Source organism: Pholis gunnellus (assembly GCF_910591455.1).
Source record: "Pholis gunnellus genome assembly, chromosome: 1".
NCBI lineage: Eukaryota > Metazoa > Chordata > Actinopteri > Perciformes > Pholidae > Pholis > Pholis gunnellus.
The window spans coordinates 28,260,552-28,282,307 of record NC_136528.1 but is presented as its reverse complement, the minus strand read 5'-3'; the positions used below and the strand labels follow the sequence as shown (position 1 = coordinate 28,282,307).

Below are 21,756 nucleotides of genomic sequence, written 5' to 3'. Positions count from 1 at the left end.
GACAAAGGTCAGAGATCAGACCAGCCCACTTAGTTTAAGCCGTCAACAGCGAGGCTGCCACAACAGCCTAAGGCCAAACCACACATCACAGACGGGAGATTTACGATGGAGCGCGAGAGCTGGCCAAAGCATCGTTCCAGCAATATGACTGCACTGGCTGCTTTACAAACATTCACACGTCACCAGCTAACGCGGTGGGAAAGTAGCTTGTTTACTCTGTGGCTGGTCTGTTAGGGGTTAAAATGAAAGCGTTATGCACGCTGAGTCGCTGACGCAAGTACCACTAAAGAGAATGACTAAAAACTTGGGTTTCCTGGGCAACTACCACATGAATGCTACGTCATACTGAGTCTTTCTGACTTTGAATTGTTCAAAGCAGTGGTAAAGGGGCTGTGGTGAGAGTGCTGCTGCTACCTACAGTAGTAACCCAGTATTACTTCCAAGGCCAAGCAGCATTTTATACTGAATTATGTTGTGTGGTCCTGGACCCTACTATACCAGAATATAAGCTAACATTAGTGGCTTTGTCTATCTTCAGCAACTTCAGCAACCCCTGCCAACGTTACCTGAGATATCACAACAAGTTCTCAATCCAGCTCGTCACATACTGATGCTCTGTCAGGCGCTTACAAACGCAGCAGGTAGCTCAGCCTACCGTTACAGCAAAGACGTGGTTAACATTGTGAATTCAAACAAAACCACTTAGGTTAGGGGAAGTCATCATGGTTGGACTTAAGATAAGGTAAACTTCCGTTAAGGTAGCAAAACCACCTTGGTATGTTTAGGAAAAACACGATTGGGCTCAATACAATTAGAAACTAATTATAAAAACTCCCTGGCATTTAGAACCAACTCATGGAGCTAAACATTCTGGCAAAATTGATGGTTGCCTGCTATAAGGGGAAGTGTGCCTTTTCTACCTTGCAGTTTTCCAACAGTCATTGGAAACTGTTTGGAAGAGGACAGGCACTTTGCACAAAACCTTGGCAGGTGATTGGATGAACCATCGATCAATCAGACTTTCAGTCAGGAGAAGAGCAAAAACCTCTTTTCCATTGAGAAAAGCCTTCAGTGCCGTTCTTTGTTCTTCTTTCAGTGAAGAAACACTCTCCAGTCATGATATAACTGATGCTATATCTACAATAACCTCTTTTGGAGCCACTAGTGTTGTTAAGCCCATAACTGCCAGTAGCTCCATGACGCTGATTGGTCCGTGCACTGGCTAACCGCATGCAAAAGTGTTACTTGAAGCCTGACAAGATGGATTTTTGTGTGATGTGTAATCACGAGAAACTGTCGTTGCGAGAATCCAGGTGCCATGCAAGGTAATTGTCTACCACCATTAAAAAAACTTTGGGTGGTAAATTTACCATCAACAGGTGTTGCAACAGTGACTAAGCCGGGCAGGGCTCAGCGAGCGGTTGATCAAGGCATCAAAGCCCAGATGCTCAAGTAGATACGTTGCTTACCAACCAGCAGAAGTAGACTGTGGCAGTACAGCTCACCTCACTGTGAGAGAATATGTAAATGTGTGAGGGTTAAGCAGGGCATCACTGAAGCATCATCTCTCCCACATCATAAAAATGGCAGAGACCCACAAGCCCCTGAGTGGCTGCTGCTCTGCTTTAGAGACCTCAAACAACCTGAAAAAAGCTGTTTCAATTTCTTGACAGCCTGGGGTGATCAAAGCAGGGGAGGTGAATGACTCAACAACTTGAGATGCCATTGAGCAAGGCATATGAATGGGCATAGCATTCGGTATAAATTCTGTCTAGCAAAGCCTTCCTGGAGATTTATAATTCCATCAGGGTCCAGAACTTTGAGCACCAGTGCTTAACAGCTTTTTATGAACTGCAACACAAAGTCAACAAATTTCCCCATGGTTACTATCTTAACAGTGACCATCCAACATTAAGTGATGTGTTTGTGGGTGTGTGGGTGTGTGTGTGTATAACGATGACAGACAAACAAGTAGTATAAAAAACAAAAACAAATAAACTGTAGGGTTAAATTTGAAAATACAAACACTCACCTAATTCCACTATGTCTGCAAAAGAGAAGACAGAAAGTCACGCTATGTCAATAGATTGACACAAGGTATTAACCTTGGAATATTGACCATGGGGAGAAATTTTGTGGGTTTATTCCCCCTCCCTGTGAACTCGGAGCGAACTGCAGGCGAAAAATCTACCTGACTGAACTGTGTATGAACCCTGGTAGTGATCCAGCCGGCAGGGATCAACTCCACAAACCTACACCCTGCGCAGGGATATTTTAATAACAACTAAAGGCTCCCAGTAGGTCTTCCACCTAGGGTGGAACCTGTAATTCATACAACAGGTAGTTCAAACAAGAAATTCAACTAGTCGAAGACTTATTCCAAATCGTGACGCCCATTTCCAAAAAGTGGGCCATTCTAGCTGTTGGGGGAATCAGGGAGTTACTTGGCAGAATTTCTTCTTTTCTCTTTTATTGTAATTCAAATCTAGGAGTAGGAAGGCAATGTTCAGGCATTAAAAATGTGTTAATAACCCTTGTATAAACGACATTTTTTCCCCCACGAGTATACTCTCAATTGTGATTATGGGGACATCCGTGATGGCAGCTGCCAACAGTGCATAGCTCATCAGCCACAAGCCTAGTGAGGAATGGCTATCAAGCGGAAATGATCCACTCACCTTCTTCATCCGGGGCCATGAGGAAGTGACCATACACCGTCTTGGTGACCGTTCCTAAAGGGTTGCTGGCCTCGAGAGTGTAGTTGCCGTTGTTGATGTGCGTTGGGTTCTGGAAGGTCAGGCAGCCCTCCAGGTAGTCCTGGTAGAAGTCCATCTCGGTTCGGATGTAGTTGTTCTGGAGGATCTCCTTTTGCTTGTAAAACCAGCGCAGCTTGGGTTGGGGGTAGCCCCGAACCGTGAACTCGATGCAGGTATCGTGGCGCTGCTCTGGCTCAGCCAGTCTCAGGATGACCGGAGGAACTGCAGTGAAGAAGGAAACAAACTATGTAATTTACGTCACAGATTTGAGAAAAAAAGTCAATCCACCCATAGCATGAGGGAAACACCAGAATGAGCGGTTCCTGGATTCCCCCGAACGTTGTATTGCCCGTCTTGAAACCTTAAAGATGGGATTCTTGAGGGTTTAAGTCTGATTCTTGTGTTATAACGTAAGTTGACAAGAGTTCCACAACCCATGGGCTGATGAAAACCTGTCCTAATTCTTTGAAGAACCTCAAAAAGACTTAACAGAAAGCTGTTTTGATATGTGTGTTACATATTGCAGCAGTACACGTAGTGGTGGAGAAAAATGAACAGATCGAGGGGCTCCTCTCGCCTGAAGCAGACAGGAATCTCCGCAGCATAAAGGAGCACAAAGCCTCTCTTCCCTGACATGCAGCAACACACCTCTGAGTCCACAATGCCACCAAGCTGAGAGGCAATTTATCACTTTAATACCATCAGATACATTTCATAAACAATTCATTCGCTGATTTGTCTTTGCGACGAGTCACTCTCGCAGCTACATCATCAAAAGGAAATATTTGGCTGTCAGTGTTACCTGGCAGTCTCTCAGTGTCTGTTCTACATACCAGACACCATCCCCACCCTTCCCACCAAACTTACCCACCAACTCTACCTCTCACACACACTCATAACACGCCATTTCTTTGTCTCTTGCTGGGCTTCAATGCCTGCAGTTTCTATAGGCATGTGTGAGCAATCCTATTTACATTCGCTTGATTTTGAGTGTGTGTGTTCATGCCGTCATTCAGATGACCCTGCAGCAGCCCCGATGAATCTCCACCTGCAGTTTCATGCAGTGTGCTACTGAATAGTACAAGATTTCAGATTACAATTTGAATCAAGAAATAAGGCTGGGGTTAGTCATTTATTAATTCAAAATACCAAATAGTTGATGATTACAGGCACCAAATGGGGAACTTGCATGGCCACATGTACCTGTTTGGAGGCCCCAGGGCAAAAGTTTGTTTTTGGGCCCCCAGACTCCCCCCTTACCTATGACCTTTGCACATTGTGTATGTACCCTCCAAGCCTCCAAGTGCCCATTACTGTAAGAACAATAGGCTCAACAAAGCAGATTATAGAAGGTTAGCGTGTTAGCGTGCTAACATTTGCTATATGGTATTAAACACGGAGTACAGCTGAGGCTGGTGAAAATGTAGGTTATTTGGTCCAATTACCTGCAAAAACTAAAGTATTTAATATATTATTTTATATAGGTTAAGAGTTTATCATAATGGCACCATATAATAACTTGAGGTTGTTGCAATTCATCCCGAGACGACCAAGAATGACTGAAGCTAATTTCTTGGCAATCCATTCCATCCATATGTTGAGACATTTTACTCAAAACCACAAATGTCAGCCTATTGGTGGCGCTATAGGAGGTCAGCAAAGTAAGTATGATTCATCCTTTGGGTAACATGAAGGTCTGCCTAAAATTTGGTGCCAACCCATCAGCCAGCTGTCGAGATATTTCAGTGGATAAGTGAAAACTTTAACCTGCCGATGGCACCAAGGGCAAGGTTCAGGTAATCCGCAAAGTCATTAGGACTTATCCTATCGTGACCATATGGTAAATGTCTGTACAAAGTTTCATGGCAATCCATGTAATAAATGTAGAAATATTTCATTGCACCTTTGCAGTGCAATGTTGTAACCATATTTGCAATGGCTTGAATTAAGTATAACCAATTGACACCCATTCAACATGGAGCTTTTTCGGCTCCTGTGGTTCCATGGGTTGCCCTCTTGGACCATTTTGACCAGTTAGGAATCCAGCCTGGGACGTTTGTCAGTTCCAGTGCGGCTGCTCAGAGTAGGTATTTTTCTGATGTGGTCAGACAACATGTCGCACAACCTACTTCTTTTAAAGCATAACAACCTCCCTAATTGGAAATACTACACGTGGGCTTCATCAATAATACAGTGATAGACAGTGATTGACTCATTTATAAATGATTGTCAAATAAATTGATAATAAAAGTAACAGGTTATTAACTGGCGTGTCCCAATGGATAGCTCATGTTTTCAAACCAAATAATCACCCAGTAAAAAGATGAATAACGCATTTATTGGCGTTTGAAAGCTGTCATTTCAGAAACTGTTTTGCCGATATTGTTCCTGCTAGACAATAGTGACAATAAAGTCATTCAATTGCACTAAAGGCTAAGGCAAGAGTGTGTGTGTGTGTGTGTGTGTGTGTGTGTGTGTGTGTGTGTGTGTGTGTGTGTGTGTGTGTGTGAGAGAGAGCGTGCTGGTTGTGGGGGCGTGTGCAAAGCTGTGATTTGGAGCACATGTGAAGGAAAGAGAAAAGATATAGATGAGAGAAGAGAAAGAGTGAGGAGGGAGGGAGGGATATGGGCATGAAGTGAGGACGGCATATCGCTGTGCACCATAAAAACAGAGAGAGGAGAGAGAGGAGAGTGAGGGAGAGGGGGAAAAAGAAAATTCTCCTGTTGACGGACAGTTAGGGACCGATCTATTTTCCCCTCAGTGTGGCTGTGACCCCAGTCTCAGTCAATACAATAAAAGCCATTACGGCGCTCCACAGTGATCCGTAACAACATGGTGTCCTGGTGGAGCTAGATGACAGGCATTGATAACTACATGCCTTTGATCCATGAGAACAGTGAATGTGAAGGCTAGTTGTGCAATGCTATCTAGCTGCAACACTGGTGGCATATTTCAAATACCACGCTCCAGCCGAATAGAATATCATGGCCGGCAATCTCTCTGAGTTGAACCACATTGTGATGAAAATGTTAACCTGTAAGAAGCAGCATGATGATAATAGTGTCTCAAGGGATTCAATCAAAATGTCCTCACTAGTTACTCATTATAAGAGTCAATGCCTTGCTCTACCTGTAGAGCTACTCAAGGAAAAGTACTACAAACCCAGGTGTTAGTTAGTTCCTTATTTTAATAGAGAGCTATGCTTGTACAGTAGGACCAAAGGGAAACATGGTAATTTGTGTGAGTACACAATGCTGTAGAGCTGCTATTGTTCCAGGCAGCAGCAGAACAATGGCTGGCAGAATTTGCATTGTGGTTAATTACAGTTTAAAAAAGAAAAGAAAAAGAGAACTCATCTTTGAATGCAGAGAATGTCACTTTGACGGCTGGTAATTTTGCTGTCAATCAGATTACTCCCTAATCAGAGCGGCAGTTTAAGCTATTTTATGACATTTCCGGAGACAATAGGCTGCGCAGGGGAGGAAATGTAATTACCATCGGAGCATGTGTTGAAAAATTAATAAGTTAATTTGCAGCACCAGCAGAGAGTGTCAACAGAAAAGAAAAAAAAAGAAGAATGCCTGGAGATGTACATCCATAGAGTGTCCGTGTGGAGGGAGCCCCGAGGACTAGATGTTACAAAGTCAATCTGTCATTCCGGCGCGGTCCTTAGCAGCTGTGCTTCGGTAGGGGAAGGTTTGAATTGGTGACAAATCTCCCCTGTCCTGTAGCGTGATGCATTGCAAACTGCCACAATAGACTGCGCTTTACGACAGCATGCTCGCTACAAAAAAGAAAAATGTCAGACATCTTTAATAAATACTGGCTTTGAATACAGTCTGTACCGAATCTGCCAATGGCCAATCCACAGGGTAAAGTTATATGAGCTGACATATATATACAGGTGCTGGTCATATAATTAGAATATCATCAAAAAGTTGATTTATTTCACTAATTCCATTCAAAAAGTGAAACTTGTCTATTATATTCATTCATTACACACAGACTGATATATTTCAAATGTTTATTTCTTTTAATTTTGATGATTATAACTGACAACTAAGGAAAATCCCAAATTCAGTATCTCAGAAAATTAGAATATTACTTAAGGCCAATACAAAGAAAGGATTTTTAGAAATCTTGGCCAACTGAAAAGTATGAACATGAAAAGTATGAGCATGTACAGCACTCAATACTTAGTTGGGGCTCCTTTTGCCTGAATTACTGCAGCAATGCGGCGTGGCATGGAGTCGATCAGTCTGTGGCACTGCTCAGGTTGCTCTGATAGTGGCCTTCAGCTCTTCTGCATTGTTGGGTCTGGCATTTCGCATCATCCTCTTCACAATACCCCATAGATTTTCTATGGGGTTAAGGTCAGGCGAGTTTGCTGGCCAATTAAGAACAGGGACACCATGGTCCTTAAACCAGGTACTGGTTGCTTTGGCACTGTGCAGGTGCCAAGTCCTGTTGGAAAATGAAATCTGCATCTCCATAAAGTTGGTCAGCAGCAGGAAGCATGAAGTGCTCTAAAACTTCCTGGTATACGGCTGCGTTGACCTTGGACCTCAGAAAACACAGTGGACCAACACCAGCAGATGACATGGCACCCCAAACCATCACTGACTGTGGAAACTTTACACTGGACCTCAAGCAACGTGGATTGTGTGTCTCTCCTCTCTTCCTCCAGACTCTGGGACCCTGATTTCCAAAGGAAATGCAAAATTTACTTTCATCAGAGAACATAACTTTGGACCACTCAGCAGCAGTCCAGTCCTTTTTGTCTTTAGCCCAGGCTAGACGCTTCTGACGCTGTCTGTTGTTCAAGAGTGGCTTGACACAATGAATGCGACAGCTGAAACCCATGTCTTGCATACGTCTGTGCGTAGTGGTTCTTGAAGCACTGACTCCAGCTGCAGTCCACTCTTTCTGAATCTCCCCCACATTTTTGAATCGTTTTTGTTTCACAATCCTCTCCAGGGTGCGGTTATCCCTATTGCTTGTACACTTTTTCCTACCACATCTTTTCCTTCCCTTCGCCTCTCTATTAATGTGCTTGGACACAGAGCTCTGTGAACAGCCAGCCTCTTTTGCAATGACCTTTTGTGTCTTGCCCTCCTTGTGCAAGGTGTCAATGGTCGTCTTTTGGACAACTGTCAAGTCAGCAGTCTTCCCCATGATTGTGTAGCCTACAGAACTAGACTGAGAGACCATTTAAAGGCCTTTGCAGGTGTTTTGAGTTAATTAGCTGATCAGAGTGTGGCACCAGGAGTCTTCAATATTGAACCTTTTCACAATATTCTAATTTTCTGAGATACTGAATTTGGGATTTTCCTTAGTTGTCAGTTATAATCATCAAAATTAAAAGAAATAAACATTTGAAATATATCAGTCTGTGTGTAATGAATGAATATAATAGACAAGTTTCACTTTTTGAATGGAATTAGTGAAATAAATCAACTTTTTGATGATATTCTAATTATATGACCAGCACCTGTATAGTGTAATTCATGGTCTGGATATAAGAGGAACATCCTGATGGTTACCAAATCGTTGCTTTATCATTGCTGGGGGGATTTTTCTTTTCCTTTTTCCGCTCGGATCAAGGCTGAGCGTTTATGTGGCCTGGAGGGTATGTTCTTGCTAATTGGCTACATCAATTTCACTCGGTTTGTAACTGTGCAACACCTCATTGCATTCTAAATGTACCTGCATAATTTGGCTGTTCTGCCTGATAAAGGAGATTTGTTCTTTCCTGTTGTAAATTATTCTCTTAGACTGTCAGTGTCATTAATACAGGATATATTTCTGTCTCCAACATAAGTCCATCAAAGCTGCCACTAAAGACATCTCATGCAAGAGAAAGCTTGCCTCCAAGCTTTCTCACTGCACCAGCTCCATTCTAGATCTTTTTTTTCATTCTTGACTTCCAGTTATCTTCTCTGCTGTCTGCCAGATCTTGTTCAGTTGAACTAAAACTCAGTGGTGACCATTCATGTCAAGATCTACCTTCCACAGAACTTTGAAACTATTAAAAGAAAAACAAAAAAGATCAACTAGTAATATAGACCAAGTCCAGACACAATTTACATCACAATCCTCAGCTAGCTTAATGTAACAAGTTGCTATTGATTCAATATAAAGTAAGATAGATCATCAAGACTGGGGCAATATAGTGAGTATGTCCCCTGCCTTCCATTCATTGACCATGAGCAAAACAGCTCAAGAACAAAATATCTGACTTGTCCTCTAGCGCCACCCTGTAGTTTACATATTTGGCACTTAGTGAAGTGTTTTGCCAACTATTGGATGGATAGCTATGGAATTTGGTACAGACATTCATATTCATACATTTTACCTTCATTAAGTAAACATGTACATTTGTTCAATACTTTGGTTTTCTTGTTAAGCAAATGTTAGCGTGCTAACATGCTAAACTAATTTGATGATTTGGACAGACAGACTGCCACGTCTCCTACAAAATGTCTTCATATACAAAATACATTTAGGAGGAAACACTTAGGGGTGGTTGGTTTATGGTTGGTGTACAAAGAACCGGACTTTGACGCTGTCGACCAATAGTTTTGGTCCTAATTGCTGTTAAGTTTACGCTACAAAACCATTCTGTTAAACTTGGATAATGAGGTGAGAGGGAGTCAAAACAGACAAAAGAAACTGGTGTTAGGTCTTCCTTTTATGGTCAGTCAAAATCCCAATCAGCAGATCTACTGTCTTTAAACTCAGCCAGGCCAGCTTGTCTCAGCTATGACCAAATATTTACAGTAGCTGTTGGAAATTGATGTATTCCTTAGAAAAATAATTGAATCCAATGTCACTTCATCACTGGAAGTTAATACCAGTATTTTCAAATTGTGCTGTCTTTTGGTGCACTGGATTATTGAAACCGTACCAGCCTGGCTGCCAAACCATGGCAGTCCACAGACAAGTTAATGGCCTTTAATGTGGATAAGCCTCTAGCTCAGTGGACGGCTGAGATTTCATTCCAAACAATCACAACACCAGCAGTGTTAACTGATTTGCAACCTTCAACCACAGAGCAGCATTATTTCGCATTTTAAGCATTAGAGTCTTATTCAGAGCATCCATGAAGAATGAGCAAATAAGATCTAATACCCAAGAAACACGACTACTAATGGAGACATGACAAATATTAGGGTGACAGAAATTATGGTATTTCTGTTATTGCAGTGTGAAGCGCCTGTGCAAACCCTAAAAATGTCAATGAAGGGGAAAGCATTGACCATCAGAGTGATAAAGGCAGGAACTGAAGTGTGAACAGAAAGAGGTCTTAGTGGACCAGAAACAGAACTGAAACCTCTTTTTATACTTCCTCTTTCTATGTACGTTCATACTGTTTGTTCTAAATGAACAAACAGTATGAACACAAATAGAAAAAATGGAGTTCTGTTTTTTTGTCCACTTTAAGAGGACTGAGTTTGTTTAGTTTAAAAATAACTAAATTATATGTGAAATCACGCTATGTAAATTTAAAGTTCTTGTCAAAGGAAACATTGCTGACCCAGCATTTAATCAAGAGGCAAACACCATGACAACCTAGAATCTTTATCCTCACTAGGGGAGGCAATATCGCTCTGCCAGTCCACCATTTTGGTCAAGACCGAAATATCTGACTTTTCCTCCAGTGCTACCATAAGGATATTTGGCATTTAGTGAAGTGTCTTGCCAACTATTGGATGGATTGCTATGGAATTACGTACAGACATTCATGTTCGCCTCAAATTGAAAAGCCATTAGACATTGATAGTTAAAAATTCACATTTTCCAATACTTTGTTTTACTTGGCTTACCAGGCTAATTACATTCCTAACAGCCTCAGCTTAGTGCAAATAAGCAAATGTTAGCTTGCTAACACGCTAAACTTAGATAATTTTATGGACAGACAGACATTTTACTTGCTTAACTTCTGCATGAGCATTATCATTGTGAACATGTTAGCATGCTGGTTTTAGCATTTAGCTCAAAGCTACGATGTACCATGCACAGTACAAAATAACCACACAGAGCTGCTAGCATGGCTGTAAACTCTTAGTCATAAGAACATAAACATCTCTTTCAACTGTGGGTTAATAAACCTTGGAGAGAAATGCAACAGTGAACGTTTGTGAAGCCATTTTTCCTTACAAAATATGCTAATGACTGCATTAACATTCAATGTGACATCCTAAAAACCCTGGATCGATTATTAACTATCAATAAAACTATCATGAGTTAAACTAAGGGGTTTCACAACTCAAAGTGTTCAACCCAAGCTAACATTTAGGTATAAAAAGACCTCCCAGTTGCAAAGTAGCTTCCAGTCTCTACTTTGTAGTTGAACATGATGTTACTATGTTTACACCTTGGGCCAAGATACTGATTTATTTAAAGTAGAAGATTAATTAAATTAATTAATAAGAATATAAGCATGTATTTTATGTCAAATACCTACCTTCACTTAACACATGGGCAGCATTAGTGTAAACTCAGAGTCAGAGTTTTACTAATTTCAAGGGAATAATTCAAAGCCTTACGGCTTTCTTTTAATAATATACAAAGTCAAGCAATGGGGTGAAAAAAAGCAGCAGCAGGTAATCTATAAGGAGAACCCGAAGTGTACATTTGAAAAGAGTGTGTCACTGGCTCTCCACCATGGGCTTAAAATGTATTCCCCCCCCCCCCCCCCCCCCCCCATGCAGTGCATGGCCAGAGTTTCTCGGGCTGAAATCATAGAAGAAATCCAACTCACATTGTACGTTGAGCTGGTTGGAGGAGTTGGTCATCCCCACCACGTTCTCAGCGATGCAGGTCAGCAGGAAGTTGTTGTCATCTCGGCTGATGTTGAATAGCGTCAGGTTGATGGAGTGGATGTTGGGCCAGTACACATTGGACTAGGGGAAAGAGAAAGAGAGACACAGACAGAAATGAGAGACAGTTAGGTATGTGAAGGATAAACGGTAACAGGGGGTTTAGATGTAAACACTAAAATTAAAGTTAATTATTGATTGATTCAATAACATTGCATGAAGTGAAGGAGTTCCCAGGACCAGTGGGCATGAACCCCTGCGGTGATCTAGTCTGATTTCATTACTGTAGGATTAGAATGTAAAGTGTGACATATTGTAAAATATGGCACTAATGTGACAAACAAATTCACAGCTTTTCACCTTTCAGATAGCTAAATACAATGCTTGTGGTTCCCTTCAGTTGGCCGGGTTCCCCGACACCTCGCTCATCCTGATGAGCTACAGCATCCGTCTACCCTAAAACATCAAGCCTGAGGCCGAGGTGACTTTCATCTGTGAAGCCACGCAGCATTTTGAGACACTCGTCTCCTTGCTGTTTATCTCCGTTGTTATATCCGTGACGTCCCCGGGGCCCCCAGGTTTACCGCCTCACTGTGGGTTCAACCCAGGACTCGAAGTCTCACAAAATAATTTTGCACAGTGGTAGATCAACATGGTGAGCTTTGCTGCGCGTTACGCCGACACCGCTGTTCTTCGTATGGGAATAAGTGAGTTAGCTCTACTTGATTGTTGACAATGACATGACATAAGCCTGGATTTCTTTCTTCAAAGTGGGTTGAACATATATCCGGAGCTGTTTTCATAGCAACAAGTCCTAAAGCCCAAACCTGCAAAGATTGTAAATGAACACATTTTTAGATGCAGGATGATTTTGTTCAGAAGCCATTACAATCTGTTGAGGTAATTATCCCAGTTTTCTCTAAGAAGAGTTGGATACTTATATATGATGAAGCAGGCAACACAATACAATGAAAAGAGGTTTACTTAAAAAATAGAAGCAATCCGAATTTAGGATGAAATTAGCAAAAGGACATGTAGTTTAAAGACCAAGGGACGGCAATGTCTCGGAGCTATGAATATTATCTCCCAAGCAACCAGGTGGACCATTAGTGGTGTTATGATCAATGCTGCAACAATATTTGTGTTGCTCTCGTATTTGCGAGAACCTCAGCAAATGTGTAAATATCATCACTCACAGTGTAACCGGATTCACTTACCATAACTGAATGCATGAATAATGGGATTGTGGAAACATTGTAGAGTGCAACACTACACCGTCAATAACAATGAAGAAACGGGAGTCTATTCCCCCGGTGCATGATGGAAGGGTTCCCCACGTGCCTACTGCATCTCATATAGATGCGAACACACGTAACATGTATTGAACCTAATTACTTCATGTTGCTTTTCCTGTCAAAATAGTTCAAAATACCATTATGCAATATATTATACTTTGGGATGTTTATCATTAACTGCCATTCTGTCATTTTTTTGTGTCAATTTATAACAGCAAAGTCATAAAAACATCATGATTACAGTGAATTCACAACTGTGTGTGTGTGTGTGTGTGTGTGTGTGTGTGTGTGTGTGTGTGTGTGTGTGTGTGTGTGTGTGTGTGTGTGTGTGTGTGTGTGTGTGTGTGTGTGTGTGTGTTGGCTGACCAGGTGCGTGTTGATGGAGTGCAGACCGCCGACCGTCCAGTCCACCTCAGGCAGCGGTGATCCAGATCCATTGCAGCTCACCGTCACATTGTCGCCCTCCATCACCAACACACTGCTGTGGCTCACACTGATCTCTGGTAAGTCTGGAAACACACACACACACACACACACATGGTGTATGTTCATGTTAATACAAACCTGTCACTGCCTGTGTCTACATATTTGCACACAAAATGAATTAATCACTTTTGATTAATGTTACAAAATGAGCACAAAAAAGCACGGGGAGAAACACACACACACACACACACACACACACACACACACACACACACACACACACACACACACAGTAGATGTCACAGGGATGAGTCACCACCAGGAGATAATACTGCAGAGTCTAAAGCCTCTGTCAGAATCAACGCACAGCTCCTCACATCAGATTCACCCTCTGAACTCTGTCACACCTCCTCCCCTCGTCTCCCTGCTCCTCTTCTCTTCCCTCCGTTTCACCTTTAACCCCTTCCCTCCTTCTCCTGCTTTTACGGTCTCCCTCCGTCAGCCATCCTCCTTTTCACACTCCCCTCTCCTCTTTACTCCTTTCCCTCCCTCCCTCTTTAAAAAAGAAAAGTAAAATGGAGAACACACCTTTCCTCCCTCCTCTCTGCCCCTCCTCCACTCACCACAATTGTGGATGTACATGTTGTGCAGTCTTATCTTGGAGGCTCCGTTCCTGCAGTACAGCTGCTGCGTGTGGAGCCCGGCCTCTCCTCGCTGCTGCCAGAGCTGGATCCAGCGGATGTCGCAGCCGCAGTCGAACACCACTCCGTCCAGGTGCCTGGACACAGGATTATGAAACAACAACATCAGCCTAATCAATAAGGATGTGACGCAAAGCTACTCTCTGTATCTGTTAATGCCACGGACATGTCTGGGGCCATTTTGCATGATTTATCATAAAGAAAAAAATGGAAGTGTAATGTGCATGTAAAGTTGGTCTCACGTGAATATTAACAAAATTGAGAAAGCTATTGACAAAACATGGGCCCCATAAAGAAAGGGGCTGTGCATGCAGTAGTAGAAAGTCCAGATGAAATGAGAGATGGCTTCAAGTGTCTCTGAAAAAAAATAGACAGCTGGGGACAACAATGTTAAAAGCTCTCTTGGCCGTTTTGGAGCTGGTCTCTCACTGCTATCAAGATAATGAGAGGCTCACCAGTCAAGCTTTATGTCATACTGAGCAACAAGTCTGGTAAAAGAGTTTTTGTCATATACATAGATTTCACTACTTATTTAGTGAAGGGAGACATGACAGGAGAAACTAGACAAGAGAGAACTTAAAGGAATATATCTACAATTTGTACATTAATTATTCAGCCTGTGTTACCTTGAAAATAAATAGCTTTTCTCTCATTCATCCAGTTATATGCTCATTGTCACACATTGTGCGCATGCACGCCGGACGAGTCCTAAGTGTTCCAAATAAATCGCAAAGATGCATGTGTTTGGGAAGAAGGGAACATACAGCTGGATATTTGAGACATGGATGAGTCTATGGTCTATGATTAGTCTTGGATCAGTGCAAAGTGTTGAGGAGGCAACAGCAGGTTCCGGCAGGCTGCGTGCACACTTAGCTGTCTCCACTAGCAACAGCAAGAAAGGAAGCACTAACAATCTTCAGCTGCATGAAAAGCCACATTTCAGCGTTCTCAAGCTAATTAGAAACGTTCTTCACGACACCAATAATATCAACGCAGTTATTACTGTCAACGCTAAAACGTACCAAGTTACGGTTCATGCTAAACACGTTGGCGTGTGTGACAGTCGCCACAGATGCGGATCCAATATGGGTGGTTTTACTCAAATGAACAGACCAGATGAACAAAAAAAAACGAAGGCCTGCACTGCAGCGTTCAAATGCGAGAAAGTCAGAGGTCAAGGCACTGTTGAGGCTATCAGACTCGGGCCATATTAGCGGCAGGCAGGTATCATCAGGCTCATTGGCGCGAGCATATCATTACGGTGTGAGAGTTGCATCATTCCGCATCGTACGCCGCCCCTGCATTTTGCATATGTCCAATTTGGAGGCTGCGATTGGCCAATTTTGCCAAGATGAATGCCAGTCCCAATGTCCTTGACAGAGGTCAATAAGATATTGCAGAAAGCATGAATAATGCATGCGATGCGTCCTGCATGCTTTATAAAGTAATGAGAATAGATTTCTGCAGGTGGGTCTCTCTTGTTATCAGGTGTTCACTGGATCTGATACTGTAGTCAGAGCTGAGCTTTTTCACATCCTCTATAAGGCGGCATACCCATTGATCTAACAAGAAAGTACATCGAACCTTTTCTCTTTCATGAAATTTTCATTTTAACAGTTATTTTACAAGTGCCCTCAGATTGCAGTCAGCGTTGGAATAATCTTTACCTTTTATGTTGACACCAATGATCAAAGTCAAAATCGATATAACTCAAGAAAATTGCACATCTAATCTTTTACATTTTTCAGAATATCACGTAGGAAAAACAACCGATAAGATACGATCTAAACATGGCTTCGTTGTGCCTTTGTGTTCTTCAATTGCAGCAATTTGTGTTTTCATTACAGAACCTTCATTAGGCGACTAAACCATTTTTCTTTTCTGATGAATGTTTTTTTATCTAAGATGGAAACATTTGCACCAAAGCATCCTGGTGTGGTCTCTGAAACCTACTCTGTATATATAGCACAGAGGAGTTCACACCACAGACAGGTCGCTCCCTCCATGACGGTGCGGGGGAGAATTCCACTTTTAAAAAGGTTTTCATTAAACGCTGAGCAAGTTGAACCACGAGGGACCAAAGCTCATCAGAGCAAGGCGGCCCAGGGTTTTCCCCCCTTTATACTGTAATTATGTTAATCGTTAATAAGAACCACCACCTCCATACATTACCCACTACTCCTCTGGGCAGCGCCGATCAGGGCCAACCTGCAGCAAAGAGCTGAAAATAGCAGGGTATAGCACTTAAATAAGAAAAACTGCAACCCCTTCGTTTCAAACGTGTGCCCGGCGTGTACAGTACAGTAACATGTTTTTCACAGCTCCACCATCTAAACAAGCTATAAGACAAACAAATGAAGCAGATAAAAAAAAACTGACAGCTGGAAGTTGATAAATGTCTGGAGGAGAGCAGATTAGACTTTGAAAAGAACAAAAGCAAACAGGAGTGTGACCCCAGACACAGAGAGCTAACAGCATGGTGTTTCCTTGAAGCTGGCTAACGATCCACCCCGCTACTTCAGAGGAGAGGTAATGATCACCACCGGAGGCTGTTTTTCTGGGAAATATACACTCACAGGTGCTCCGGCTGAGGAGCCGCGCATCACAGGCAAAGCTAAGCCACGTACTGCATTGTTGCCGGCGCGCTTTGATCTCAGCTTGAATGCACTGCTTCCTCTCCTTATGCTGTTGTCAGGAAATATTTGAGGTTTTTAAATCCTGCGTGTTTCATAAATCGCCTTATTTACCACAGGGCTCCTGATCTTGGGTGTGTCTGTGGGTTGTATTTCCTGTGATGCCGGGCTTTGTGGTAATTCAGCAGACAGACGTGTGGTTAGCTGCTCTGGGTGCTCTGCTCGTCACGTTGTAAGTCACTTTTACTACAATACAGTACATCCAGATGTTAATGTGTATTAATAAGAGAAAAATGGATTTGTGGATCTATCCCTGACTAGTAATAAGTTCGTTTTTATTCCAAAGAAATGAAGGGGTATTTCATTACTTAACTATGAAGGATTACATTCAGGAGAGTAACTCAGTCCTTTTTTACTCTAAAAGTGACTTTCCTTTGAATTTTCTCCGACACCGTACAGTAAAATGTCTTCAAATTTGATATGATGATTGTCAATTACAATGCAAATTTACAGTGGAAGCTAATTTATATTCATCTCGTTTTGATTTTCCCAAAAAGGCAGCCTTTACATTTTGTACAACAAATTGAAATGTCATTCGTTTTTAACAAGGCTAGCGTTAGAGTGTTGTGTCTCTTTGTGGCCATTTTGAGTCTCTGTAGTCAGTTTGAGTGTCTTTGTAGTTGCTTGGTGTCTCTTTGTTTCTCATTGCAGCTGTTCTCTTTGTTGTCGTCTTGGTCTTTTTGTGGTCATTTAGTGTTTCTTTGTAGTCATTTTGAGTATCTGTTTGGTTGGTAAATGTCTCTTTGTGTGTGACATTTTGTTGGTAAAGACTGTCACGTTGTGCCTCATGGGCCAGTGCCCTGTAGGCCTGTTCAGTTCTCCTCCTGCTGATGTTGTTTTGTACAGTCACAGAGAAAGGTTGGCGACTCACTGCACACACAGACCCAGTGGAGCTGCAACACGATAGCGAGCCCTTTTAACATTTAATCAGTAACGGCAATAGCAAAAGTATCAACAATTGCTTTTTGACGAGTTAGAATTCGGAGGAAGTAGACGAAATGTTAATTCTTAATATCAACATTAATTTCCTACGAGTGGAATTGTTCACTGTAGATATCTGTAACTTCATGACAACCTTTACCAACCTCTACCATTGACCTCTATTCAAACTCCATTACAGATCGGCTTATTTATAAGCCAAGTTTGACGTGTTGTAATTCCAAGTTTACATATCCATAATGTAGTTTGACTAGTTGTAATTCTAACCAGAGAAGTGCAATCATTGTAATTCAGATAGGTCTGTCTGCAAAGAAATCTGCTGTAAACACACGACTGTCACCCCGATCCACAGATATCTGGTCAGGTATCTTCAACAATGTACGTACACACAGAAAATGATTCTGGTGATTTGTGCGACGTATCGGACATTAACATGTTAATTCTGGGCAACGTATCCTTAACAGGTGATGTATCAGACTTATCAGAAGTGCAATTGTTGGTATCTGAAAGAGGAAATTATATTTCCAATAGTAACAATTCTGGAAATTCAATGAATCGTTATTCTTACTATTTGAAAAGGAATTACTGATACCTACAATCAAATGAAAGATATCTGTAAATCAGTTAATGTTAAATACATTTAAAACATATTAAAATTTTTTTTAGATATCTAACATTTACATTTCAACTGTTCAAAACAAAGAAGAGATTTTGTAATTTCCACGAGTGAAATCTAAATCGCTACCAATCAGCACTACTGATTGAATGTTAAAAACGTGAAACAAGGTTAACTTCTAGTTACAGATGCTCTCTGAGACAAACAAATATAGATCCACTGAAAACCTGTCAGTCTGTAGCGTTAAGTCTTGTGATTTTCATTTGACGACAGGCCTGACCGTGGTCACTTTTCCACAAACATACCACGTCTCAGTCGTTCAGCGTTATATCATGTCTGCATATATAAAAGCCTTTTACAGGCTTCCTGTTTGTTGACACAATCCCCAGTCTTTGGATAGAAATAAGATGAATCGCTGAATTTCAAGTGGTAAATCTGCCACCGTTAGCATTGTAAACTTTATGAGCTGTGCGCTACACTCGAGGAAATATTGACAGGCGTATAGCAACAGTAACTAAGGGCGGAGCTAAACAGTCAAATCTTCCTCTTTGATGGAATTGAATTGGATTTTTTTATTGAATCATATAAACCAAGCATTCATTGCTGTTGTGTTTGTGCACTACTCTACCCATAGATCACTTGTCAATCACACATGGTGGCCAGCAGTCATTATCATTATAGTGTGGTGAAATAAAAGCTGTCATCTAGCTGTCACGCCATCAGATTGGCTTGTAGAGTCTTGAAGCAGGAAATTGACAGTCGGACATCTATTCATTGGCAACAGGCTGAATAAACAGATGTCGCCATGTTTTTTTATTTTTTAACTCTCACTCTCTCTGTGAAATGTAAAATTAAACTTGGGGAGATTAGAGTTTCGGTAAAGAATAGTATAAATCAATCAGAGGGAATACGGATAAAGCGGAGAGTCGACACAGCCGATGTCACATTTAATACTCTTCTCATCAGCAGCAGCTTTTACAGCCATAACCATTTTTCCCCTGATCCTTGCTAAATTTGCTAAACAGTTGCTTTTACCGCACCGTTCTGAGTATGATTGCTTCACCACACTCCTGGTTGTCGCTGGACCCGCTCCATCACGCGCTGTATCTTCTTGCTCGTGTCACGGATAAAGCAGTATGCTGCAAATGAATACATCACCGCATTGTCCAATCACTGCTTTACTGTGAGCTTGAAGCCACTTGGCCATGCGGCGTCCCTGCAGGCTCTCTCACTGCCTGACTTTTCCTTTTCTTTTTTTTTCAAACCGCTTCGGCTTTATTTGTCTGAGGAGCCAGACCTGACTTTGGCTTATCGACAGCAGCACCTGCACTGCAATCAAGTAGAGGAAACGGGACACCCGAGTCAGGTCAGGGAAGGCTCCAGGTCGGAAAAAAGGACAAAGTGGGTGGTGAGCCTCAGGCAATTTCCTCTTCAGAGTCAAATATTTGGGCAGGGACAGGTATACTTTTGGTGGCTATTTTTAGAGGTCCTGCTGTATCCATATTGTATATTCAGGATGGATGATGTATTGACATGTGTACAATCTATCTGTAATCTAAAACAAATGTCATTGTATTTTAGGGATACTTAACTGCAATTTCTTTTTGTAATCACTCAAATTTCATCATACTATAATTCCAATTCAACATACAAATCAGCTGATTGTATTTCAATGAGACATCCTTTATGAGTCTGTTACACCCAATAGGGCAGCAGCTAACGACACACGAGCTGCCTTGTTGCCATATAGCAAACTAAAGGATCTACTTTCTCACCAATAAGAAGCTGGCAGAGGCACGGACAATGCGATGTGTGACTCTGTTTTTCTTTTTCTACCGGTGCCTGTTTGGTAATTGTGTGACTTCAATCGAGCCCTGCTTGACTAGAAGCGTGAAGTGGTGCACTGGTGGTCATAGAATTGCAGGGCTTCAAACCCAGTTTGTGGCCATAACCACTTTGCCAATAGCTTATTGCAAATGCACAGAAATGTTTGTGGCTTTAGACACTTTTACAGAGTTTACATAATTATATTTAATGTAACTTGAATTACTCAGTTGTCATATCAAAGGTACAAATGTACATGAAAATACAATTTTCATTTCATTTTTATGACTAATTTACTGCAATAAAATCAGGACACAACTAGAATAACCGCCTCGTGGTTGTGTGCCTCTGCGGTCATGTTGCAGTTTACATCCATGTCTGTCCAAAATGTTAACACTTCATCATTTTATCCTGTTGCACATTTGTGTGAAATGTCATGATTGGCAAATGAATTCTTGAGTTATGGCCAAAAACGCGTTTTAAGAGCTCACAGTGACCTTTGACCACCAAAATCTAATCAGTTCAACCTTGAGTCTAGGTGGATCAAAATCTAAAGAAATTCGCAAAAGGCGTTCCTGAGATATCGTATTCATTAGAATGAGGTCACAGTGACCTTGACCTTCGACCTCCAAAATCGAATCACTTCATCCATGAGTCCAGGTAGAAGATTCTGCCAAAACGGACAAACCAAAAACAACCGGCCACGGCTGCTGGTTGTATAAAATGGCGTTGAGGTATATCTAACCAAGACTGAAATATGTGTTTCCCTCGTATATCTCAAAAACTGATATTCCGCTCTTCTTTACCCAAGGAAGATCAGAGTTGAATTTGGACATGCGACTTTGGATAAACAAGCGGTGGAGCTCTGTGCAGCGGCGGGGTCTACACCTACTTGGGTCAACAAGCGATGAGTGGTTCTCCAGAACGCTGCAAGCAGCACCACAAGGAGCCAAGCAATCGGCCCGCTCCGACCGAGCACCGCATCGGTTGCTTTTATCGGGAAAAGCTTTGTATTGGCATTTGGACTTGTGGCTGCTTCCCCAAAAATAGTAGCAGGCAGTCTGGGTTTTGAGATGGGGACCTCTGCGTTGTCTAGGCCACTGCTGCCCCCTCTTCTACTACACTTAACATTTTAATTCTTCCTTTCCCTCTCGTAAGGCAGTCTTTGATGTCTTTTGAGGAGTCAGTGTAAATGTCGTGTAATCTCAGCAAGAATTTGCCCTGAGTGCAGCTGGACCCTAATAAAATGAAGGTTAAAATTCAGTAGTATACCTGTCACGAAGCCCTGTGAAATGCAATGTTTAATTCATTCTAATCCACTGGCGGTCAAGTCAGAAGATTACAGGTTTTGATATATTCATATTTCATCCATATTCAAAGAAAAAGTGATTTTGCTGCAAGAGGCGTGAATGTTCGACTTTGCGTCAGCCCCCTCCCCGCAACCCGGAGAGCCTGGATTAAAACGGCGCCAACAGAGTAAAGGGACACGAGACGCACGTTGCTTCAGGCAGATCGATACAGTTGCCAAATAATGAGAATGCGTTCCTCTCTTGGGTGGACCAGATAGAATGAGCTTCCTCGAATGCTGCTGCTCACTCTGCTTCAAACAACCTGCAATAATACCACCCAGGATGGCACAGCGACAGTCGCCCGCCGTCCTTTAGGTTTTGCGGTTGGCTGGTTC

General features: G+C 42.0%; 1 protein-coding gene across 1 annotated transcript in view; it reads right to left on the bottom strand.

Annotated features, from left to right (window-relative positions):
• Nucleotides 1-21,756, bottom strand: part of ntrk3b (neurotrophic tyrosine kinase, receptor, type 3b) — a gene marked incomplete at both ends in the record, with an annotated part of 193,860 nt that overhangs the window by 99,667 nt on the left and 72,437 nt on the right. The window contains 5 exons of the mRNA XM_079165495.1: nt 2,033-2,047; nt 2,679-2,978; nt 11,521-11,662; nt 13,240-13,382; nt 13,923-14,077. Of these exons, the coding sequence (XP_079021621.1) occupies nt 2,033-2,047; nt 2,679-2,978; nt 11,521-11,662; nt 13,240-13,382; nt 13,923-14,077 (755 nt within the window). The remainder of the gene's footprint in view (nt 1-2,032; nt 2,048-2,678; nt 2,979-11,520; nt 11,663-13,239; nt 13,383-13,922; nt 14,078-21,756) is intronic.